Source organism: Triturus cristatus, chromosome 3_2 (assembly GCF_964204655.1).
Source record: "Triturus cristatus chromosome 3_2, aTriCri1.1, whole genome shotgun sequence".
Lineage (NCBI taxonomy): Eukaryota > Metazoa > Chordata > Amphibia > Caudata > Salamandridae > Triturus > Triturus cristatus.
In genome coordinates this window covers 806,695,104-806,721,375 of record NC_140584.1, presented here as the reverse complement: position 1 = coordinate 806,721,375, position 26,272 = coordinate 806,695,104, and the positions used below count along the sequence as shown (strand labels likewise).

The window sequence follows — 26,272 nt, the reverse complement described above, 5'->3', positions numbered from 1 at the left end:
AGCCGGCTTTTACCATTGAAAACACTCCGTAAGCCACCATACCACCAGCCGACATGGCACCAGAAGACCCACTCTAATTAAGGTTGGCCATCAGAAGCCATGTCTGCACTTCTTTTCCTGCCAGGGACTGACAAGCAAAGCATGGCAGACCTTTGAAGGAATCACTTATAAATGCCTCCATGCGCTCTGGAAAATACTCCCAGCATGCCAGGTACATTTAAGGGGTTTGCCTTTGGAAAGTGAAAAAAAGACTGAATGGTCCGCCATGGTGCCCTGGCATGAGAGGCTGTTGAGCATTATTTATTTATTTTTTTACTAAAAATGCTCCGAGGACTCTCAGGACAAATCCAGATGTGGTAGTCTGGCGTTAGCTCGGCTGGTGGCGCCAGTACAGCCGCTTGGTGCATGTCCACTAAATGGGTCCCCAAGACTTCTAAAGATAGACTAGGAAGGAGGCCTACCACATTGCACAAGAAATAAGCCCTGGTTTGAGATTAAACTTGGAGTGATTAATCAATCTTGAGTTCTTTTCAATAATGGAGCCCCGATCCCTCAAATTGTTCCTTGAATGAACAATTCTAGCTCTGTCTGCGGGGCCAGGAATGATCACATGACCATGGATGGACTGCAATGCGCTAAATGACCGCAGCACCATTGTCATTAATAAGCTGTTATATACAGAGGCTTTCTGGCATTTCATCGTGAAGTTCAGGGATAGTCAGGCATCAAAATACAATTTAATTTGCAGTATGAGAAAAGTATGCACTCAAGTTTGCCCTTTCCACTGTGAGGTCTTTTCCAGTTTGATGCTTCAGCAATCCTGTAACAAGATCAGCAAACATACCAGCCGGAAAAACATTATGGGAGCATTCATTTTATTCCCAGCGGGATCCAGGGTGGATTCTTGAACAATTAGTTTAAATGCTTTTATAACTACTAACAGGACAGGACATGTGTACATCTGTCAAGATGAGCTTAAGGGAAGTCATTATGTGGCCAATACCATATTTGCCACATGTTAGTTTATACTTAGGGCAAGGGCTATTGAAACCACAAAGCACTCGACAACATATCTCAAAAAGGTCCTGATCTGAAAGTGCTATCCAGGTTTACAAAAGTTGTTAAGGCAATTAATAGTGTGACCCCGAACTATGAAAAGGACATAGAAAATTCAGGATCTCAATAACTAGAGGTTTTTAACATCTGCTTTCCTTTATATATATGTATGATTTCCTTTCCTTTCTCTATTAAGAGAAGAGTTATTAAACTAGTGCTATTTATGTTAAACAAACAGGACAGATTAATTCAGATAAGGGTAACATGTCATTGTTTTTTCAAAAATGCTAAGTCTGATCAATTTTACCTCTGCAGCACCTGCAGGTGAAGTAATGCCTCCATCCAAGGCAACCACTTTATAAAGGTAATCCAGACTAGGAAGTGTTAGAATTCAATGGATTACAAGGACACTGAAAACGAAAGTGTGGAAAAGACCAGTGGGATAGGTGCTAAATGAGAATCGGAATCCATCACAATGCCCCTGCTGCAGCTATGTTCTGTTTAGAATAATATCTGCTTATTCACACGAACCTTTTGTGGTTGAAATGATAATGCTGCGATTTACCCAACTAGGCTTTTCTGGTCTAGGCCTCGACTCCATCTTGTTTCTTGGAGCATCCATATTACTCATTGCATGTTTGTATTCCTCATGGACCCCAAGCGCAGCAAAATGTGCCCTGATGCTTTGTGATGACATGCTGTTCTCGAAGAACTCCAGAGGAAGCCTTTTGTTACTTTCAAAGGCTCTTCCTGCACGCTCACTGCAGGCTATTTTAATTGTTTATGTTAATAGATTTGTTCCAACACCTCCAATGACCTAAGGTCAGTGGGCAACCTATTTTATTATTCATTTAGAGGAGTAGTGCTAGGATGATGGTATTAAATAACGTTTAATAATGCTGTAATGTGATTTGACAATCTGTTGTTACATTTACTCAACCTATACTGACTGTGTGATTTCCATTGTAAAATGTATTATAAAAACCCTGATTTTGGTGGTAAGCCAGATTCTTTTTAGTCTCTCCCCAGGTTGGTCTCCGACCCGGCATAGGTGTTTCATCTCTATTTTGCACATTTTTTTGAGCGATAGGCCAACATTGCCACGTACCACTGAAACAGTTTTACTGTTATGTATTTTCTTCTTTATAGGTGGTCAGACATTAAGAACTGAGCACAAAGTCAGTCTAGGAAAGTTGATTTACCCACTGACAGCAGCTGCTGGCATGGAATCGTAGCTGTCACTGCATTTTTAAGTGTACACTTGTTGAAAAAATACACACATCTGAGTTGCCAAAACTAATGTTGGAGAAAATCTATGTTTTTTTCTTAAATTCCCTACCTCGTCTGTGCATAAATAAAGTTGAGAAGTGGAAAGTATTCTTTCTCCTGAACTTTATTTGCAAAGGATCCAACTGGAAACCCAAAGGAATTTATTTTCTTCCTTTCCAGCTGTCTCAGAAGCTAACATAGGCCATCAAATCAATCCTGGAGTCACTCTGCTCATCTGTCTTCTGCAACCCAAGGCGCCTCTCACCGACTGCACATATGCAGCATGCCGGTGCAACACAAACATCCTGCAGTAAGTGGGTTTTAACCTATAAAGATTCACAGTGCTTCCATTTCTACTTAAATCTTTTTTTTCTATCGTGTATCAAGACAAAAAACTAATTGATTAAGAACGTGATGGCAGTACGCTGAGGTCATAAGTCCAACACTGATGTATAGCACATTGCTGTAACTCTTGAAGGAATGCGCCAGAATTTTCACATATGGTCTGCGTTTAAATATGTTGCACAAGCCGCTGTTTCTGTGAAGTCCTAGAGTTCTAAGCATTACTTTTGGATCTCTTCGGCTTCAGGCACAAATGTAGGTCACCTAACCAAGAATACGTCTCTCTGTACATCAAGTGTCATCGTTTTTTCTGCATCTTGATCTGACTATTTGCTGAAGGTAAGCCTATTTGTGAATGAATGGAAATAGTATAGCTCTGTTATCTGGCTGGTTAACAGGTTTGTTTTCCCAGTAATCGACTTGCCGCTAAGGTGCCTACAACCAGCCAATCATTTGCCTATATCGCAGTCTGCGTTCGATCAAGGTGGGTCACAACAAGGCTTTATCTTCAAAGTCTTCACTCAAGATGGGACTTATGTATTAATCAATAATCCAACAAGCTGCATCCCCCTTGTACAAAGGTGGTGGGCCTTGTTTCCATCAGGATCTACCACGGCCTTGGCCAACCACCTCTGTAGTCCACCATTCTCAGAAAAGCTCTAAGGCTGCTTTTAGCTAAATACAAAACACAAAAAATGGACTGTGATATTCAAAGATGTAAATTTGAGCAAGCATGTACAAGTCAGGTGTGAGTTACTGTGACAGATGTCTTAGGAAGGAGGGTTTTATAACAGTTCCCTGAATTGAAATTGGTGCCCCCCCATAGAGTTAAAGTGAAAACATGTTTGAAGGCTCTTGATGCAGTCGCCCTATAAACATTAATGCTTCCAAACATTTTGAGAATGTTGACATTTAGGTCGGAGATATGGCTGCATGGACAGTGCTCGTCACAGGGTGACATCTAAGCAAGATAAGATCTGGTAGAAAGCCAAGCAGGAACAGGCGCGGCAGCGGTGATGTTTTCCATCCTCAGCCATACAGACGTGAATGCGGAAGACCTCAATTCTCACGAAGGAAGAAAGAACGATCACTCTAAAAGTCAGCACCTCTGGGGATTTGCTGTTGGTTTCACCCACATGGCAAAGGGACCTTTCCTCCCTCTCTCGAGATGGCTAGTCAGGAGAGACACTCTTTCCCTTTTCTGTGCCTGGACAAGTCAGTGTGTTGAACTACCTCGATGAAGAGCAATTTGACAAACATCTGAGCAGGCTTTACAAAAAGATTCACTCAGTTACTACAATATTTGTTGAAGTCCAATAATACTTTTTCATCACAACCAGCTGCCAATTCACCCTTCATTTTCGGAGTCAGGAAAGACATAAAAAATGTTCTTAGTGAGAGAGATGTGATCTACCAATGCCACACAGATACAGCTGAAAGTCCACCTACAATTAGGGGGGCTGGGCAGATGCGAAGTAAACAAATATAAACGGCTTACTTACAATGTTTTTTTTTTATTCGTAATTTACCCGTATACCATGGATTAATTCAAGTTGCTCTACTGCAATTGCGGCAACGGCATTCAACAGACAAATTTACTCCACGGAAAACTCTTAACTGGTTAGAAATGGAAAATGCCCCTTCGTGAAAAGATTTCCACTAAACTAAGTACACAGAGATAAGCATCACTTTTTTGCTGTGTACAATAAGGGCGCTTGTTACCTGCTTAAAATTCACTCCCCAGGTTTTTGTTGCCTTTCTTTGCATCTGTTTTGTGCATAATCTTGGTTTAACTCGCCGCCTTTCTTCTAGCCCCGATTTGTGTGCCAGCAAATCATTTCATGTCTTACCATTGTCTACAGTTCAGCATTCCGAATTTTTTGGTTTAGTTATTTGCTTCTGCCAGGAAGGCGAATGACATTTCAATCAAAGAGCAAATTAATTATAGATTCTATTCAGGCATTATTTCTCCTCTGCTGCCCATTTGTCTGCCTCCCGACTAGTGAAGGGTGGGCGATTTCAAGAGCATCTGTGAAGTTATTTTTAAAACTCCTATTCATTGCTCATGTTTGTCCGCCTCATCTTGAATCGCTCCCACAGATCGCCAATGAGCCAAATTTCAACAGCAGAGTTGATGTGCCCTAGTAGTACCCATTTGGTGCCCTCACGCCACACAATTTCTACATGTAATGAACACAATAGCAAAAAAAGGGATTCTTTGCATGTCGTCAGCACAGCACACATAATCCTTCACCGATCACGCGACAACTGCTTTGCAATGGGCATCTACAAAGCATGCCACATCTTCACTGATACTACAGAGCAGCTGCAGGTACTGGAAAGTCATCAAATGTCTTTCACTTCATATTGTACTTTAGTCTGTGAACCTATTAGTTTCATCAAAGCTACCTCTCCATTCTACATGCTCCTAACAATCTTAAATGGTACTTTCAACTAAGATATTGCGTGTTACCAGTTCCATTGTAAATGAACGAGCTCGAATGCGGAGTTTTTTTTTTTTTTAAATAAGAACATGGAACTTCGAAGGTGATTTAATGCACATTTATTAAGTAAGTAGTTAGGGGTACCATCCCCATATAATTAGTGGCACCGGCATGAGGGAGGTTGTAGAGCAGCCACACTCGGCCTCTCATGCATGACAACCAGTAGTGCGACCGTTTTGTCGCCTCTCAATCCTACGAGATGAGGGCACCACCATGCACGGTCTCTCACAAAAACGACCATTTCCTCAAAGCACAGCCTTCCTCCTCTCCTGGCTAAAATCAGAGATGGGGGAAAAGGGGCATCTATCTGACAGCAGTATGAGATGCACTAGTGCCGCTACATTCCTACTTGCCTGTAATAATTTATTACCAGCTAGCTGACACTTGTTTTAGTATAAGCATGCTCGGACGTCAGAATGTGTGTGTGACCAGAAAATAACTCACACTAAGTAAATGGAGTCTCCTACAAATTCTATATAGAATTATAGACGGGTAATAGTGAACTACGCACATGTTTTTCACTGAGGGGTTCTTCTGAGTTACATCAAATAAACAATGAGAGCAAAGCTCAAGTTGTCTATGATGAGAGCAAAGCTCGAGTTGTCTATTTGCGTTCAAAGCTCAAGTTGTCTATGAAGTTACTCAGAACTCGATGTGAAAAACATTCTCGTAATTCACATTTTACCCATCTATAATTTTATGTTAAGTATGGCCACCTGCAAGAAATTGGGTTACTGGTTGAGGGGGTGAAGCAGCAACCAATATTCTCCTCAGGGTGAAGTCACAGGCAAACCCTAAATTAACCTGCTGTGCTTAAACATTCGGGTAGTATGGCACACAGCAGTCTAGCTCAACTCAGAGGCAATGTGTAAAGTATTTGTGCAGCACTTCAAACAGTAACACAGTGGAAACACCCCACAAAAGAAGCCCACAACAGGATTAGAATAATAGAGTGATTTTTAATTCATAAATCAAGATCAAAACGACATAAATCCAATCATTAGAGCCGGAGATATTGAATTTTAAATTTGTTAGTGCCAAAAGGCGTAAAGCATCAACTGTGAAATCTGGTCGCGCTGGACCGCAACAAAGTCACAAGTTCAGGCCGACCGCGATGGAGCGTGGGCCGGCTACAGGGATCCAGTTAGGCCCGCTGAACAAAAAGTACCTTAAATCCTGGTTTGCGGAGTGTTGAATGGATCCGCATCGAAGATGCGTTGCACAGCTGAAGTGAAGCGTCGGTTCAGAGGAGCTGCGTGGCTGCGTTGAAGAGTCCGGCATTGTCATTAAGGCTGCAGTCGATGAGTGTCTGTGCTGAGGATGCACCGTGCAGCCGCGGTTCCAAAGGCGATGTGGGCTCTAGCAGTAATCCAGGTCTTTGCAACCGGTCCAACTCACGCAGCAGCAAAGATGAATAACTTCTGCTTTGGGGTTGCGCCACACAGCAGAGGAGATGCGTTGGTTCCACTGGATCCACAGAGGCTGGCAAAGCACATTAATCCCACTTGGTATCGTAGACTCCCAGATGGCAGAGTCCAGGTGCAGATGCAAGGTTGTTGGAAACCTGTTATGCCCCTGAGTCTTCAGATCAGGTGACCAGCTAACTAGCACTTGGAGTCACTCTGGGTTCAAGGGATGCAGTTCCAGTCCTTCTCACCCAGGCAAGAGAGCAGCAGGTCAGCACAGCAAACCAGGAGTCCAGCAGAGTGGCAGTCCAGCAGCAGCACAGAAGGGCTGCCACTCTGCTGAGAATACACTGGTCCAGACGTATACTGTGGAGTTGGTGTCCGAGGTCCAGTATTTATACTCGGTTGTGCCGTTGAAGTGGAGAAGAAACTTCTACAGGTTTCCCTTTACAGTGCCCAGGCATCCTGCCTTCCCTGGCTCAAGACTAACTATAGGGTGTATGCAGTTGTTTGTGTGGAGGCAGGACACAGCGTATTCAGGTGTAAGTGGGGCTGTGCCCTGCTCCTCCCGCCCATCATGTCAGGGATTGCCCATCCAGGCACATCTAAGCTTCCTATTGTGTGTGGCTGTCTAGGAGGAATACACAAAACTCAACTGTCAACTACACCCAGTCATGTGACCAGAGAGAGACAACAGGCACTAAATGGCTGTGGCAAGAAAATGATAACTTAATAAAAGTTTCATTTTCAGAAGTGCAATTTTAAATCGACTTCACCACAAGTTAGGATTTTAAACTGCGATTCCAGAGACACCAATCATGAATTGATTATCTCTTCCCATTTGGAAATAACACTTCTAAAATACAATAAGGCAACTACAATGTTATCCTATGGGAGAGAAAGGCCTTGCAGTAGTGAAAAAAACGAATTTAAGAGTTTTCAATACCAGGACATGCTAAACTTGAAAGTACATGTCCTACTTTTTAAATATATTGCACCCTGCCCTTTGGACTGTCCAGGACCTACCCTAGCGGGTTAATAATATATAATTAAAAGGAGGCACACACAGTGCTGTAGGCCCACCAGTAACATTTAATTTACAGGCCCTGGGCACATCTAATGCCACTTTACTGCAGACTTATAAGTACATTAAATATGCCAACTGAGGTTAAGCCAATATTGCCAAGTTTGAGTAGGAAGGCAAAATGTTGGGGGAAAGACCACTTTAAGGCTGACAGGTCTATCTTTGCCAAAATCATCTTCCCTAGCTTTCACCTTCTATACACGGCCAGTCATGCATAACATATAGAATTATAGATGAATAACAGTGAATTATTCTGATGTTTTTCACCAAGGGGTTCTGTGTGACATCATATAGAGAAAGCTTGAGTTGTCTGTCACACAGAAACCAAAGGTGAAAAACATCCCCGTAATTGACTTTCTCCATCTATAATTTTAAGTTTTGTATGGGCCCCAAAATCATCTTGCCTTTCTTTCAACTGCTATGCAGTGGCAGAGGATTAATGGGGAACCATACATAACATGGCCTCTGTTATGTATCCCTATCCTAAAGGTAAAAAAAACAACTAAAAAAACAACTCACCAGCCATCCTTGACCAACTTCCAATCGCCTTCCTTCCTTCCCCTTCTTGGCAGTGAGCTTTCTGCTTTCAGTAAAAGCAGACATACAGCGCTGTGGCAACAGGCTCTCAGTGAGCCCTGTCAGGCTGGCCTGGAAGGCCTTTATGATATCACTACAGTGGGTAAACAGTTTTGTTTTCAACTGTTACCACGTCATACCAGTGGGTTATGAGATTTAGAAACTGAAATAAATGATAGATGCTCTCCATGAGAGCCATACATAACATGCATAATCCTTTAACAATCTTTGCTTACTCTGAAAAAATACACTGACTGTGCTGTCCTAATAGCATGTATTCAAGCTGCAGGTACCAATTAATTTTCTTATTTCTTTACATGTAACTTAAAAAAAAATATATCTGTACTTTATAAAGCTGCTTGATTAAGTTGATGTTTTTTCCCTCACTTCTTAAAACTATTTTTTTTATGTTCTACTCTAGTTTCCATTAGAAGTAGCTTCCAGATGTCGCCACGTTGTTCATAGCTCAGATTTTTAAAGGGCTCATTGCTCCCATTGTGAAATACTTACGATGTTTACGGTTTTTAAGCTAGCTGATGTTATTTCTAACCGTCTTTGTGGTCCCATTGGTTTCAATTGGGACCAGATGTTGGCAGTAACTAAACTTGATCTGCTACTCAGATTTTTCCAGACTTGTAGTGGTAATATCAACTGCCTGCAGTACATTTACTTCCCGCCAGGTTTGTTTGTTGACCAGAGCATTAGTTGGCAGATGCCATTCATTCCTGGATTTTATGGCTCTCAGGCACTAACAAGCTCTCATCCTGAAGAAAGATCCTGGTTAGTGCTGGAGCAAAACTGTTTTGGTGCGTTGAGCAAAATAGCATTTTTACAACCCCTCTTCATCCCTCCAGTCAGAGGGGGGTCACATTTGCAGCTTTTGAGACAATTAGGGGCCCCTGCCATCTCATTTGTTGATGCGCAAATGTTTACCTAGTCTTACCATAAACCGACCATTGATTCAGGACAACCAAATTACAGGTGGTCCAAAATACGGCGGCCCGTCTTGTCCTTAACAAGCCGGCACGGACACCCTCGCTACCCCTCCTGCGCCAACTACACTGGCTTCCCATTAAAAAGAGGTCCACTTTTAAACTGTTATGTCTAGTTTATAAATCCCTTCATGGGTTGGGCCCTGCCTACCTGACGAAGAAGCTCGAATGGTATCAACCCATACGACTGCTTAGATCCAGCAGCCGTAATTTGCTCTGTTTTCGTAGAGTCAGGAAGGCTGGGATGGGTGGCCGGGCATTTTCGTACTTCGCCCCCACTCAGTGGAATACCTTGCCGGACGAAAACCGTGCCTGTACCAATTTCTGCAGTTTTAAAAAGCTGCTTAAGACCTGGCTATTCTAATGTTTCCTCCTCAACATGGTGCTACTCTCTCATGCGCCGAGAGATCCCCCTGGGGATGATTCGTTGCGCAATACAAATGAGTAAATAAATAAATAAACCATGTTTTATGCTATTGTCTCGATGCGACTGACATCCCTTCTATTGGGCAGGACATCTAGGAGTGTCTCTGCCCTGTGGCCTGCATTAAAAGTTCCTGATTGCTCCACAGGGGCAGAAGTTCTTTGTCTTACATGGTAAAGTGGTGCTCCTCTTCAGGGCAACATTTTTCTAACCTGATGTATGACTTTCCCACCAGTGCACATGGTCTTCCACAGGTACCCACCCCCTTTATAACATCCAAAGTGCACAATCAACCATCATGAGGAGATACTATTGGTTTAAGTTTTGTTTCCTCTGGGTTAGCTACGAAAGAATCTTTTCCCCCTGAGCGTTACTGAACTATATAGGTTCTTCCTTTATCTTATTTTAATTAATAAAGTTTTGACTAACTGGAAGCCTCATTAGCATGCAGAGGTGATTAGGAGCAAAAGTAAAAACTTCCAGGGGTGCTGTCATGTGCTTCCAAGAAAGCCTTATATTGTTTCCATGTACCAAATGATCACAATAAACAACTCCTCTAGTATATTTGACCTTTTACTACGAGGTCAACCTCAGAGGCATTCACATGGAGCATTCTAGTGAAGAAGGCACAGTTTAAGTGATAAAAGTGGAAACATTTCTTTAAATGGACTCTACCTTCTGAGGATTCTCAATGTGATGATCAGAATGCTTCATTTCACAACATAATGCTTGTGTTTTGAGGCAGCCGAGGTTCACATAGCAGCACAACGCTTACAGTGAGGACCTCCATGCGAGTGACCTGCAGCACTTTCATGGAGATGGCAAGCGTTCCATAATTAATGCGCACAAAATATGCTCTATGTTCATTTATGCTGCACATTTAACTATGGCCTCTGACACTGGTTGATGTGGTGTTTGGTTTTTAGGCTTTATCCTCTCTGCTGTCCATTTGGCAGGCTGGTCCATGTTCAGCCATAATACTCGGACAGAGAAGTTCTTGTCTACGGGGGAAAGAGGCAGGCTGTAGCAATAGACATATTCCAAGCATAGCCACGTCAACCTCTCCTTCTACAGGGACATCTTAATTTCCTCCACACAAAAAACGACAGGCTGGATAACAATCCTACAGCCCTACCTGCAAATCTCCCCCCCAAAATGTCCCTTATTCTTCAGCAGTGGAGGTTACAGTATACCAGCTTGCCCACCAGTGCCCCCTTCCTATAGTTAAACTCCAGTGCACTGCACTCCATGAGAGAGCACCTGACTAGTTACAAGCCAGTGTTCAAATTATAAGCAGCAAGATCTGTAGGACATGGAAACCATCAACAAAACCAGAGATCGACCATTCCAAAGCAAGCCACTGGTAGAGAGAGAATTCAACATTGATTATCATCACATCTCATGTTCAGCCACAAACCGGATGATGTAACACACATGTATAAGTACCACAAGAGCCTAAAGCACTCATGGACAGACACTTATTAAGCGCCCTTACCTCCAGAAGAACCTCCTTATTTCTGTCTGCCATCTCGGAGGTCTCTTTCTTTCCCAGCAGGTAGTTCTGTAACCATAAAGCACCCGCGCGTGAGATTACTCAGATGAAAGCCAATGCTGATGTCGCTCTCTTTTAAATAAAATCCATCTGTGTGATATGGGTGACTGAAAGGCGATTAGAAATAGCATCCGCATGATGCACCGCGGCACCAACAAAAGCAGCGAACATGTGCAGCGCTAGTGTTGATACTCGTAACCTATTTACACTTTTCTATATTGATTTTAGTTGACACACAATGGATTGAAAATGATAACTCATCAACTAATGGAGAGAGCCTTAATGCATCAACGATGACCAAAACATCACAAAAATTCACCCTACACTTTTTTCAAAGTATAAAACATTCACCACTATAACCTAATGAAACAGCAGACAGTGCACATCTATATATTTACTTACCTCTTAAAAACCTGATATTTTACAATCAAACACAATCCTGCACGAAGACCAGATATAAAGAACAGTCACCCTTGTTGCCTAAATTCCATGTTTTCCAGCTGAGTAAAACATCTACAGTGTTGAAAATCAATAGGAATAATTGGAAGTGCGCAAGACCCTTCAATTCTAGTCCACCCCTTGTTCTAACAGCATAGCATCACTTTAATTAACCACTCCAGGCACTGTTTAAAGACCAGCTATATCAGTTTTTCTCAGTCAATGATATTTAAAACATATTTAAATATAGTATATTTTTGAAACGTGCACCCTGAAATGAGAAGCAGCGTACATTAGGCGGTTAGGTGCGGACGACAGACACCTACTTCCACCAGCCACATATGCCTGATCTTCCTGGCAGGAAGGATTTTCACTAAGGGTTGGCATGCGGGTTGGCCATGGGCATAACAGTTCAAAGGTCTTGTGGTTTCAGGGGCAGGAGCAGGCGGCTAAAGGTTCCGGGACAATAAGGAGAAGCCCTATATTCTCAGATGACCTGCAAAATGAAAACCTTATGTCACGCTTTGTGTGGCCTCCTATGCACCCCGCTCCAATAAGATGTACAGTTGACATCAGGAGATGTGGTATCCTGGTTACCTGTGTCCAGATAACAGGAGGTCATAAGTTCTGGAATGTAGGTTGTAGAGTGGAGAACAGTCAGTTGAGAAGTGTCACTGGTGGCAAGCGGGTTGCCACCAGCTTGCTCTCCAATAAAGACTTGCCACTCATCTTCTGGATGTTGTAGTCTTTTACAATTTGGCGATGAGTGGATCTAGGATTCTTCTGCCCACACTTGGGAGGACTACAGGAACCGTGGTTGGTGTGGATGCTGGATGACGCCCCGTGGAGAAGAGCAGGTGGAGAGGACTTCATGAGGGGCATACTGGAAGCAGCATCCTGGAAGGCTGCTAAGTGCAGGAGCACTGTTGAGGATTTTTTTTGCTGGTTGTAGGAAAATTCAATGGAGTTGGCGCCGACTATTGCACGGTTGATGCGAGCAAGGTACACGCGAGCCAGTGCATGGAATTAAGAAGTTTTGGTGAGCATGTGCATCTCCTGCAATTAGGGATTGTCAACACATTGTGAATTTGGTTGAAGGGGGTGCATGCATGGACGTCATCGCGTGGCTACGTCAGCGCCATCTTGGATGTACAGCGTCCAGCATCAATCGCTTCAGTTACTTATTGGAGAATCTTGCCTGTGCGTATTTCAGTAATGCGCACACCATTTCAGTCAGTGGAAATCTTGTATAAACTGTTGTACACCAAAGGTGCTCATACTTCAAGAGGGGGCAAGCAAACTGAATAAGTACTTTTTTTTAGGGGGAGTGGTTAAATGTACGCGTGATTCACACACCTTTTTAAGGGAGCAGTTCTTATGTGTGATTCACAGTAATTTTCATGGGTGATTGTGCACGCACACAAATTCTACAAAGAACTTTGATAGAAGTTTGTGAGAATATTCTTTAGGCTAGATTATAGTGGAACTAAATATTTAGCAGCAGGTTTGGGATTCTTTACAGTTAAATTTGTAAACCTTGTTAAAATATTTTTATTTGGTTGGGGGCTCACACCACATCTTCCATTCGCACCTCATCCTGGTTATCCATTTTTGAAATGGCCTGATTGAAAAGAGTATTTTCTAAACTATGCGTCAGCCTTAAGAGAGAAGAATGATGAAACGTTCACATCGTCCATGAAGAAAAAAATCCTGCGGCACAGTTGAGGTCCGGAGGGGTTGCGTATTTATAACCAAATGGAAAAGAAGGTTAGACTTGCAAGTTGTGCAGATGTTCTTGGAAATGCATTAGAAGACTTAGATATACACTACCATCCTACAGTTAGCACAGCTAGGGACTGGTACATTTTATGTATCGAAGACATGGTATGCTATGGAGAGGCCAAGTCGAATGAAGGGGCAAGTAGCAAGAAGAAACTGTTGTGTGAAGTAACCATTGGTGGTGTACTACTAAAGATTGTTCCTGACTCTGGTTCACCTGATACTATAAAACAAAGTACGGTATGGGAAGACAAATTTGTGAGCGTGTTGGGTGATTGAGATCCATGGATGTATATCCAGTTACAGAAGAAATTCCTATGGTAGTGTTCACTGAAGCAAAATATTTTATTTAACAATAGGTCAGCGTGGGAAAAGTTGCATGTGGTGGAAAAAGGCCCATCGGTGTTGGGATGGGTTGATCAAGGCACGTTGGCCATTATTTTAGATCCCAATAAGCGGGACCAACTGTAGTTACTTGGTGAACAAAATCAGTCCATGGAGAAGAAAGTGAGAGAGCAATTTCCTGACATTTTTTGTGGGTAAGGTTGGGAAAATTAGTGGATTTGTCCACAAAATTGTATTTAAGGATTATGCAGTGTCAGTCTGTCACAAAGCGAGGAACATTTCTATTAGCGTGAGAGATGGTGTGAAGGCGGAATTGGATGATTTAGAGAGTAAAGGTATTACAGAGCCAGTGGAGGGTGCAGAGAGGCTGGCCCCCTTAGTTGTCGCACGCAAACCGGGCGGTCGTTTGCGTTTGTGCACCGACTTAAGAGATCTAAATATAACCATCATAGTTGACATATTTCCCTTACCAAGGTAGATGAACTTTTAGCACAGACTAAAGCTATTACGTGGTTCTCGACCACTCACTTAACGTCAGCATATCATCAGGTTCAACTACATTCTGACAGTAGAAATTTCTTGGCATTCATCACCCCTTTTGGTTTGCGATAGATTTATTAGCATGCCCTTTGGCCTTGCGTCAGTGGCTGCAGTATTTTAGCAGTTAATGCACAAGATATTCAGGCATGAAAAATAGGTGAAATTTTTAGGATGACATTTTGCTGATGGCTCATGATAACATGGAACATGATGAGAGGTTAAAGTCAGTTTTGGAGAAACTGACTAAGAATGGGTTGATGGCAGAATTGAAGAAATGCAAATTTGCAGTCAAATCAGTCACGTATCTGGGGCACAGGGTGGGAAAGGATGGTATCTCACCAAAAAATGAATTAATTGAAGAAATAAGCAGGGTGCCAGGACCTACCTCTAAGGAAAAGGTTAGATCCTTCTTTTTTTATTTTTTTAAACATTTTTTACTATAACAAGAGCTGCAATTACATTTCTCATTGAGAAGATATTACATTGACAGTCTCTCATCGATCGACATCGTGCACAGTGATATACAATAATACTTAGTTGCGATTTTTTATACCTCATCTTCTGAATCCCAGTCTATTACAGGGGGGTACATATATGCCCCCTATAGGTATTCCATTTACCCCACACTTTCTCCCATTTCTTGGGGCATCCTCTGTGAATGTACGTAGCTTTCTCAGCCACCATGATCATGTCCATATCCTTACACCACTCTTCCAGGGTTTGGGCCGCCCCCCCATTTCTGAGCTATATTTCGCTTAGTTATCATCATCCCCGTTGTTGCCCAATTTTGGTCTGTGTGGTTGAAGTCCGTTGCTTCCCATATATTCCACAGAGAACGTTTGGGTTAAGGCGGGACTGGGTTGGCACTGACCTCTGTGATAGTGCCCATCACTGCTGTCCAGTATAGTGTAATCAGTGGGCACTCCCACACAGTGTGGTAGAATGTGCCTTATTTCATTACATTGACGCATGCAGTGCGGGTCAGTGGCCCTACCCATCTTATGCAGTGTCACTCTTGTGTAGTAGGTCCTATGTAGTATTTTGAGCTTTATCAGACGTAACCTAGAGGAGACTGCTAGTCGGTGTCATCCAGTTCCCTCACCTCTTCCTGCCATGTGGCCCATAGTCGTAATAGGGGGTCCGTTAATAATAATTTTCCGATATGCAAGGGAAATTGCTTTCTTGTCTAAGTGGTCTGTTAATAGTCGGTCCTCTACAGGGGAGGATTCAGGGAGTACCTCCTCTGCTGGAATAGCCGCTTCCAGTGCATGTTTTACCTGCATGTAGCAAAACATTTTAACGGGAGCCATTTCGTATTGTTCCTGCAGGTAGGCAAAGGTGCCAACCTTCCCCCTTTGCAGAGATCGCTCAGCCGGGAGATCCCTATCAGATCCCACTTCTGAAACCCTTTGCTCTTTCCCCAGTGTACCCAGCCTGGCAGTGTCCCATAACGGGGTGCGTTGTGTAAGCTTGTCAGCCCATTCCAGGAGTTGTGTCACAGTGTGCCACACATGAACTGTGTGTGCTGTTGGTCCCAAGAGGCCTAATGTTTTCTGTTTATTGTAGAGTACCCTGTTGACTCCTACAACTCCAAGAGCTACTCTGTCCAGGAAGTACGCGGGGTCGGTGTCGGGTGCATGAATCCACTGATTGATTACGGTCAGTTGTGAGGCCCAGTAGTACGCCCGGACTTTAGGAAGAGCGATACCACCGTCGTACCAGCTTCTAATCAGTTTTACCCGCAGCTATCCTTGCTGGTTTGCTATCCCAGAGGATATTATTGACTTCCAAGTCTATAGCTCTAAAATAGGATTCAGGGACCCGGTAGGGCGTGTTGTGCAGGGCATAAAGGAATCTGGGTAGTGCCATCATTTAAAAAAGTGCCGCTCTGCCCAGTAAGGTGAGCGGTAATGTTTTCCAATGTTTGGTATCTCGCCTCAGCCTCTGTAGCGGTGCTTGGAGGTTGAGCGCCTGGAAGACGTCTGGGTCTGACGTTACGTGTATCCCTAGGTATTTAAAGCTATCTGTTACTACCCTCACTGTGCAACCCCTAGGTAATTTGGGAGGTGGCCCATGCAGAATATATAGAACAGACTTCCCCCCCAATTAATCGTGTATCTGGATATCACGGCATATCCTTTACAGATGTTTAGCAGTCTGTGAACGGATTGCGTGGGGGAAGCTATATATAACAGGACGTCGCATCCGTAGAGGGAGATGTGATCCTCCCATCCCTCCATCCAGCGCAGACTCTGGATTATTGGGTCTCCCCTAATACAGGCTGCCAATAGTTACAGATCTAGCGCGAATAGGAGTGGCGATAGCGGACAACCTTGTCGCGTACGCGTCCCATAGAACATTCCTGTGAGATATGTCTGTTAGACACTACATGTGCGATAGGTTTAGTATTTAGTAGGCGAACCCAGGAACAGAATTTAGGTCCAAACCCCAGATGTTGGAGGACAGTGAAAAGAAACACTCATTCCACGGAGTCAAAGGCCATTTTCGCATCAAGAGACAGGACCGCCACCTCCTCACGTATTGTGTGTTTTCGGCCCAGGATGCTATGTAAGCACTTAAGGTTCAGAGCTATATTCCTTCCCGGCATGAATCCCGATTGATCCGGGTGAACTAATTTAGTGAGGTAGGGGGTCAATCGGCGCGCCAACGTTTTGGCCAATATCTTGGCCTCTGCGTTATTCAGTGATATCGGCCGGCAGGACGCGCACTCCGCAACGGGTTTGCCAGGTTTATGGATGGCCACTATGATAGCCATACGCTGATCCCTAGAAAGCTCTCCTTGGGCCTGGCTCGCTTCATACATTTTCAATAGGTAGGGGGCCACTTTATCAGCCATGCGTTTGTATAGTTCTATTGGGATGCCATTGGGGCCGCTGGCTTTGCCGGACTGTATCTTGTGGATGGCCATCTTGAGTTCATCTGCTGTTATGTCCACATCGAACCCTTGGGCCGCCTCTGATGTGAGTACTGGTAAGCGTATGTCCCTAAAGAAATCTAGCACCTTGTTAACTGTGGTCTTGATCGTGGATGTATACACCCGTTGAAAGTGCGTGGCCAGCACGGTTACTATCTCTTGTGGGCCTGATGTCGATTCTCCGTTCTCCTGTCTGAGCTCTGTCACCCATCTATTCGCCGATTCCTCTTATCTAACCAAGCAAGAAGTTTGCCGGCTTTGTCCCCTGATTTATGGACGTTATGTTGAACTGCCGTTATGCGGGTTTTGGCGTCTGCCCATAGGTATTCTTTATTTTCCTGTTGTTTCGTGCGTAACCTATATGTGTTGGCATCTGAGGGGTCCCCGGCATGCTGTGACTCCAAATGGAGCACCTCCTGTTCTAAGGCCTCTATCTCTTTCTTCTGGTCTTTTTTCTGACCTTTAATGAGCGATATGGCCTGTCCCCGTAGGACTGGCTTAAATGCCTCCCACAAAACCAGCGGTGAGGAGATCGACGCCTCATTTTCCTTGAAATAATGTGTTGTTTTGGCTATCAGGCCCTTTTCTAATCTTGGGGTTGTGTAGGAATCCTGGATATATTGGGTACACACAACACTGTGTGGGGAGGTGTGATGTGAACTCCGCCATCACGGGGAGTGGTCGGAGATTCCTCTGGGTAGGTGCGAGACCGCCCCAAACCTTCCCATATTGTCCACTGCAGTGATAATGTAATCTATGAGGGAGAGGATTTTTAAACCGCCAAGTGTCCAGCAAGCCATGCGCTTCAAGGAAATCGGCCAAGCTGGATCTAGCACGGTGTTGGGGCCATCAGGGTGTAGGGTCTGCTGCGTCGTCTAATGTAGTGTTAAAGTCGCCCCCAATTATCAAGTCACCCTCTGGCAGTGTCAGTAGGAACGCGCCCAAGGCCTGGCAGGTGGGATGTACTCAGTCACTAGATTAACTAGACGGCCTTCCCATTGGGCAGAGATTGCTGCAAACCAGCCTTGATCATCTCTGAAGGTGTGGTGAACAATAAGAGGGAATTGCTTTTTAACCAGGATTCCCACCCCGCGGGATCCTGAGGTGAATTCTGAATGCACTACTAGCTTAAACCCCCCACCCCCTGCCCCCCCGGTCCAGCACCTTGCATGTGGACCCTAGTAAATGTGTTTCCTGCAGCAGTGTGACAGCTGGGGCCTTGCGTTTTCGATATTGCAGCACCAGCCCCCTCTTTACCTTGTCTCTTAGACCACTGACATTCCAGGAGATGAATGATAGCGTTGGTGTTGTGGTGCTTTGTGTCAATGGGTTAGCTGAGGTCGTGTACGGTGTGGGTCCCTATCACGGACTGGGTCTTTGAGGTTGTGTGCACTCAAGTTCTCACGGAGACTGTATCTTATTGTCTGCAGGTCTTCAACCATAACCCCTTCCCCAAACTTTTAGTTTCCCTTATAGAATTTCCCTCCCCTCCCTGCATGACGGACTAGGAACTACCAGCCTCCCCAACATTGAAGAGCACTTATGTCCCATTCCCAGTTACCATGATGGCGTTCGGTCCCTCCTTCCATCCCCCCTCCCTTGGTCTCTTCACAAATCAGATTTTGCTACTACTTAATTTGGAACCTTAAAGCAAGTGAGCGTGTGGCAGTAATATTGTTCATTTAGATTTCTCTGCTATGGCGTCATCCATCTCTCCTGGGCACTCCTAGTGTACCAAGTGTGTCCATGGCAATTGGATGTCATGAGCCCTTGGATGGATAAACCGCTATTCTGCTCCAACCTCAGTTCAGTCTTAGGTTTAGTCCTTGTCCGTTCAGCGCCGTTCAGGTGAGCCTTCTTGCGCTATTAATCTTGCTTTAAGTTCAGGCCGTGTGCTTGTTGTTGTCGCCTGGCGCAGTCTGTCGTGGTGTTTCTCTGATGTTGCAGCTGGACGCCACTCTTTCAGCCAGTCCTGGGCCTCCTCCGGTGTATTGAAGAACCATAACTTTCCCTCCGCTTCAACTCTCAGACGTGCCGGGAACAGCATGGAGTATTTAAACTCCCTCTTTCTCAGTTCTCTCTCGACCTCCAGGAATGTGCACCATTGCTTGGTTACTGCTGCTGTGTAGTCGGGAAAGAAGGTAATTGTTTTGTCATCAAAGTGGACTGGTGGAGCAATCCTTGCAGTCTGTAAAATGATGTACCGGTCTCTAAAGTTAAAGATGTGGGCCAGGATCGGTCTGGAGGGTGCCCCAGGTCTTGGTCTGCCTCCACGGTGTGCTCTTTCCACCGAGAAGTAGTTGGAGACCTTTAGGTTGTAGGTGTTTCTGAAGGAGTTCCTCTATGAACAGATCAGCTGCTCATCCCTCTGCTCCGTCTGGCACCCCAATTATGCGAACATTATTGCGCATAGACCTGCCTTCGTAATCATAGAGTTTGTCGGCAAGTATTTTGGTTTCCGTCTCTAATGGGCGTAATTGTCGTTTGAGTTCTTTGGTCTCGCCACATAAGATCTCGGTGGTTGTTTCTACCTCTTTGACTCTGGTGCTCATATTCTTGAAATCAGCTCTGAGCAGGGAGAGTTCGGTTGATACTGCGCTAATTTTACCATCTAGTGCTGTATGCACTTTATTTAGAGTGGAAAGTATGTCCTGTAGTGTGATCTCCAGTCCTTCGCCTGCGAGCGCGTCCGCTGCGCGCCCTGTTGAGTGTTCTGCCAAGTCCAGCTGGCCCCCCATCCTCGCCTCTGGCGTCGTGTTTCGCTGTTTGGACACACAGGCGGTAGTACTCACCCCTGCCTGCCTAGGTGACTCTGCGTCATTTTGGGTTTCCTACCCCCCAAGGGGAGAGGCTGTGTTCGCCTCTTTGCTCACAACGCCAGCCTCCGCCCTGTTCGGTCATTTGTACAGGGTATGCGCCTCCAGTGAGCCTCGCCATGCGCCTCCAGTGAGCCTCGCCGTGCGTCTCCTGGGGCCGGTGGGAGTATTTCCTTCTTCGGTTATGCCACTTAACATGGATTGGAGTTTGTATCGCCTTCCGCTATGCCAGCCGCTTTCACCGCCCCCTTCGGGTGCGCGCCGTTAATTCGGCCCTCCAGCAGCAATGATCCAGCATCTGATATTTGGGCAGGGCTGGGGGGCGGTATTTCCCAGGCGCTCTGCATGCCTTCGGGCTCTGCACCCTCGCTTGCCGATGTCTGCTGCACCTGGGCGCACTGTCCTGGTCCTTGCCTCGCGGTGGGTCGTAGCTGTGTTCTCAGCCATTGGAGAGGGGGGTCGGGGTTGTGCGGGGCCCTGACCGGGTCGTGGAGGAAAGCCCAGGATGCCTCTGACTGGCCCCGGATGTCACAAGCAAATTGGAGGGGCTGTTCGTGGAATTCCACCGACCCAGACTCACGTGTTACGGGCACCCTGTGCACACGAGACCCCGGCCTCTCCCCCTCAGGCAGGGTGCAGTTCTTCCACTCGGTGCTGCATCGGCGCTGGTGTTTTTGCTCCGATTTGGGACTGTCGCTGTATGCCTGGTGCTGTCCGACGCTTGTTCCACCACTCAGCGATTTTCAGGATAGGCAGATTAATGTCTGGTTTATCGGAGACGTCGGAAGAGGTTCCGTAGCTCCGTTAGCTGCAAGCCACACCCCCCGGTTAGATCCTTCTTGGGTATAACAGAATTTTACTCCAAATGTATGCAGAACTTCGCCATTAAAATACATTACTTGAGGAAATTGTTGAAAGTTAGGCATATATTTATTTGGAATGATGAACTATAAATGGATTTTGAAGCAATCAAACATGAGTTAAGCACAGCTCTTCCTTTGCAAGGTTTTGATTTTGAGATGCATAATTGGATTTGTAGGACTCATCCTCTGGTCACCATTGCCTGATCTCATATGATTCCCCAGAACTGTGTGCTTGAAATGGGTGTAAAGGTCCAGGTGATTAACTCTTTCATTCACAAATTCAATCTGGAGATTTCCAGGCTGGCTGCCTAAAATATTTCCAAGCATATCGAATGGCCTTATCAAGATTCAAGAGGCAAATGTTCCATAGAAAAGGGGGATCCTCTTTCAGGACAGCACTGGCATTTTTTGGGCACTTCTTTCTCATTTGCAGGATCCTTCTGAGTTGTGGGGTAGTGAAGGAAACTCTCTCACTGGCCGGGATCATCATGGCTGGAACCTCATCCTCCACCAAGGGACTCTTTTTACATGAAAAAATATTAATTATCATGCCAAGAACTGTAGACTATAATCTTCCCCAGTTGTTTTTGGCTGATTAGGGCAGAAGGCTAGTCTGCCACACCGGCAAAGATGAACTTACTACAGGCTATCAGGCTGCTGGGTGTAGAGGGTGGTTCGGGCTGCAAACAGGACGTTCCTCAATGGGTGCAGAGAGTTCTGTGGGATAAAATGGACTTGGAATGGGAACACTCGGGGACAAAGCATTTTGGCTACACAGTCTGTATATCTTTTTTTAGCACACAATTGATGAATGGAGTCAGAGCAGTCGCCTTTACAGAAGCCAGGCTCTTCTGGCGGGAAACTGCATATAGCTGTACAAAAGCATGTGTGTGAAAGCTTAAAGATCTGATGGATGAAGTCCCAAAACTAGAAAGCTTCTGAGACCTCGCTTTAGTTATATTATCTTATACTTGTCAATCCACAATGCTATTCATTCACTGGCAATCAGACTTGTGTTGTTAAAAAGGGCAGTGATTAAAATGTGCCATGATTGAAATGAAAAGCTAACAAAATATTGCTCCTGGTTCCCTGTAAAATCGAAATATTGTTTGCTGTAGAAAAAAAGTTTGACAAATCACTAGTGAGTACTAACAGATATTGGAGGAAAGTGAAAGAATTGGAAAGATGGCTCTTTAAGTACTGGGCAGACGCAAACCTCCCACTTAAAGTTAATATTTTGGAAAACGTAGTACTTTGAATGTTTTCAGAGTTTCCCCAACTTCGCCTCTGGAAGTATTTTTCTGCAAAAACAGTTTTTGCGAGAGAATTCTCCTACTGAGAGCTTTTGCCAACTTTTTCCTCTTACAACCCTATTTTTTAAAACTTTGCAAACTTAGTACTGTTCAGGATAATTGCAAAGCTTTAAAAACACCCCTTGAAACTCTTGAAAACGTTTGCATATTCATGCACTCCTATCGAGCAAACAACAAGTGAGCGGATGAAATGCAGCAATAAGGAGGCAGGGAGTTCAAGGGATAGTGACTTGAAAAGGGAGCAGTAGAAGAAAGGTTTGGGTAAAGAGAGCAAGTATCACAAAATTTGAAGAACACTAGATCATGTAAATGACCATCCCGTAGTGCACACGGAGCAGGTTAAAACACAAATAGAACCATCATTAAAAATAAGACAGCAATCAAAAACACCCAACAAAACAAATCCAACACTGTTCCCAGAAATCCAGCACAAGTTCAGATTCAGAAGTTACCTGAGGGTTTTTGAAAAGTGCATATTTCTCTATACGTTCAACAAACACAAGTTTATTCTGACTGTCTCTGGTCCAGTTCAGTAGGTTTTCCACCAGGTTTTCATGGTCCTCAAAGATCCGCTCTGCAGGAAGGAAAAGAGATGAGACTAATCACAAGCTCTCAGTGCAATTAACTAGAATGTGAACAACAGAGCAGATCACTTGAACAAAGTCTGTACGGGGTCAAAAGACTAACCATTTCTTTGCACCCATCACTGACCAATATTAGTTGTATGCCAAGAAGCAATCATTCTGACACTTCATTTTATGGATACTTTTGGGCAGACTGGCAAAAACCTAATTTTACCCAGAACCCCCATGTCACTGAAGAATGCCCCAGACCCATTAGGGTTACATAGTAGGGCCGAAACATGAAGGCCTAACAGAGAGACGGTTTGAACCATTGTACTCAACATACTATCTCGCCTCGATATTTAGTGCAGTCCCCAATTAATAAAGGTGTTACACCGGGGAACTGCAAGGTATTTTTAATTCAGTGATCTAGATCCCGCCTTTGTCTAGTAGTTTTTATTATCGAAGAACTCCCTCCTGGAGGGTGCCAACAGGAGGTCGAGTTCGCCCTGGTGACACTGTCCTACCAGAGTGGAGAGAGGTGGCCGATTAGGCATGACACAAATGTGTGTGAGGCTACCTCTTCAAAAAGGATGGACTTCCCAAAGCACCTGGACAGGAATTCTCTAACGTCCAAATAGGACTCTGACTTGTATTACCATATAGGAGAGCAGTCATTCACATTCTTTGTACAGCTACCGTACCTTTTCGGGGTTGAAGTGTGCTGTAATGCTTACACATCATACAGAGCATCCCAAATTCACGAGATAGGATCTATTGGATGGGTGACCAGAGCTCTTAAAACTATAAATAACGTATAGTTTCTTACCTGTCGGTGTAGTTTTGCAGCGGTCAGACTTTTCTGGATTCACTATGCTGTGCATTACTCCGCCATCTAGTGGTTGGGTCCGGATTTGTAGTATTTCTTCTCTTTTTTTTTTTGTGGCCTGGTGCGCGTCGACATACCACCATTTAGTGTCCTTCTGTGACGTCGAAGTGCTTCCTCCGGAAGCTCCCACCTTTGGTCACAATCTTCGGATTCTTTTTTTTGGTTCCGTTTGCTTATTCCACCAGTGGTCTTCTTGGTGGAGGTGGGTGGGTTCGCTAGTGAATCCAGAAAAGTCTTCAAGCTGCAAAACTACACCGACAGGTAAGAAACTATACATTTTGCAGCGTGAATCTTTTCTGGATTGACTATGCTGTGCATAGACTTTGTAGCGGTTTGCTAATCCAGTGGTGGCTGGGTGGAAGATGAACGCTGGTTTGTGAATATATGCTGTAAGACCTTCTGTCCCACTTGTGCTTCCTTGTTCATCTGAATGTCCACACAGTAGTGCTTTGTGAACGTGTGCACTGAAGATCAAGTTGCTGCTTGGCAAATGTCCTGAATTGGTGTGTTTGCTAGGAAAGCCACTGTTGCTCTTTTTTCTTTGTTGAGTGAGCGTGCGGTGCTCCTTGCAAGGTTTGACCTGACTGTTTGTGGCACAACTGTATGGCTTGTGCGATCCATCCTGCAATGGTATTCTTTGTGACTGGTCATCCCTGAAAGCTGTCTGCAAATGAAACTAAGAATTGCTTTGTTTTTCTGCATTCCTTTGTTCTCTCAATGTAGTACATGACTGCCCTTCTGGCGTCTAGGGTGTGCAATGCTCTGTCTGCTTGTGTCTTTGGGTTTTGGAAAAAGCTAGGTATTTGTATCGTTTGGTTAATAAGGAACTTAGAAACCACTTTTGGCATAAAGTGTGGGTCTGTTCTCATGATGATTCTGTCATTATGTATTTGGAAGTAGGGCTCTTGTAGAGTTAAAGCCTGCAATTCACTTACTCTACGTAGTGATGTTATTGCCACTAAAATGGCTGTCTTTAGCGTGATGATGTGTAAAGTTGCCTTGTTTATTGGTTCGAATGGCGCCTTCATCATTTGAGCCAGTACCACATTGACGTTCCATGTGGGTGATGACATCCTTTTTGAAGGCGCTATCCTCTTTGCTCCTTCAAGGAATCTCTTGACCACCTGTGATGTGAAGAAACTCTTCTGTTTCTCCTCTTGTGTAAGCTACTATTGCTGACAAGTGTACCCTTATAGATGCTAAGCCTAGTTTCTCCTGTAGCAAATATGTCAAATATTTTAGTATTGTTGACTCCCTGGTGATCTTCCTTGAAAGTTTTTCCCTATGGCACCAAAGTGAAAAGCGTTTCCATTTTGCTCTGTGACACTTTCTTGTTGTAGGCCTTCTCGCCTCTCTGAGTACTCCCATTGTGCTCTCTGGTAGTTTGAGGTGAGAAAATTCGAAGTCCTCAGGAGCCATGCCGCCAGGCTTAGGCTTTCTGGTTCTGGGTGTAGCACCTTTCCGTGTTGCAGAGTTAGAAGGTCCTTCCTGTTGGGGAGTTTGTGCGTTGTGCCCTGCGACATTTCCCTTATAAGTGAGAACCAGATTTGCCTGGCCCACTGTGGTGCTATGAGGATTAGAGTAATGCGACTGGTCCTGCACTTGTTGAGTACCCTGTGTAGCAGTGGTATCGGGGGAAAAAGCATAAGCAAATGTCCCTGTCCAGTCTATCCATAGCGCATTCTCTAGGGACTGAGCGCATGGTTGTCTGGATGCAAAGTGTTGGCATTTTGCATTTGTGGGTGTTGCAAATAGGTTTATTGCGGAGTCCCCCATTTTTTGAAGATCTTTAGAATTTCTGATTGATTAATTTCCCATTCGTGGGATGCTGATGTTTGTCTGCTCAATCTGTCTGCCTCTACATTGTCCTTCCCTGGAAGATGGATTGCTAATAGGTCTAAGTTCCTTTGGATATCCCATCTCCATAACTCCTGGGCTAGGGTTGACAGTGTTACTGATTGTGTTCCTCCTGGTTTGTTGATGTAAAACATTGTGGTTGTATTGTCTGTTTGAATCAGCACCCGTTTCCTGTAAAGCTCCTTCTGAATGCCTTTAAGGCTAGGAACACAGTTTTTAACTCTAGGAAGTTTATGTGTTTTATCGCATCCTGCTGGGTCCATAGATCCGTCACCTTGAGGTTGTTCATGTGGGCTTCCCACCCCAGTTGGGAAGCATCTGTTGTAATGGTCACTGCCGAAGTTGGTTGTGTGAAAGGTCTCCCCTGTGTTATGTTCTTCCTGCTCCACCATGTCATCTCCTGAATCACTGTTTGTGTGACAACCACTAGATCCTCCCAACTCCCTGTTGCCTGTGACAATTGTTGCTGAATCCATTCCTGGAATGGTCACATGTGCAGTTGAATGTTTGGGACTAGATTAATGCATGAAGCCATGATCCCTAGTAGTTTCCCCACTGTCCGAGCTTGCCACTTGCCGTAAAGCTGTGTCTCCTTCAGAATTGCTACTGTCCTCTTTGAGCTTGGGAACAACCTTCCCTACTATTGTGTTGATTTCAGCCCCTAAGAAAATTTTCACTTGCTCTAGTGTTATTGATGATTTCTCCCAATGTATTGAGAAACCTAGTTTG

At 44.6% G+C, this 26,272-nt stretch overlaps 1 protein-coding gene across 5 annotated transcripts in view; it reads right to left on the bottom strand.

Moving 5' to 3' along the window:
* RAPH1 (Ras association (RalGDS/AF-6) and pleckstrin homology domains 1) overlaps positions 1-26,272 on the bottom strand; it is a 375,673-nt gene that overhangs the window by 41,204 nt on the left and 308,197 nt on the right. For all 5 annotated transcript variants that reach the window (XM_085648936.1, XM_085648932.1, XM_085648933.1 and 2 more), the window contains 2 exons: positions 22,687-22,808; positions 11,149-11,214 (listed from right to left, as the gene is read on the bottom strand). In XM_085648936.1, coding sequence (XP_085505062.1) covers positions 11,149-11,214; positions 22,687-22,808 — 188 coding nt within the window. The remainder of the gene's footprint in view (positions 1-11,148; positions 11,215-22,686; positions 22,809-26,272) is intronic.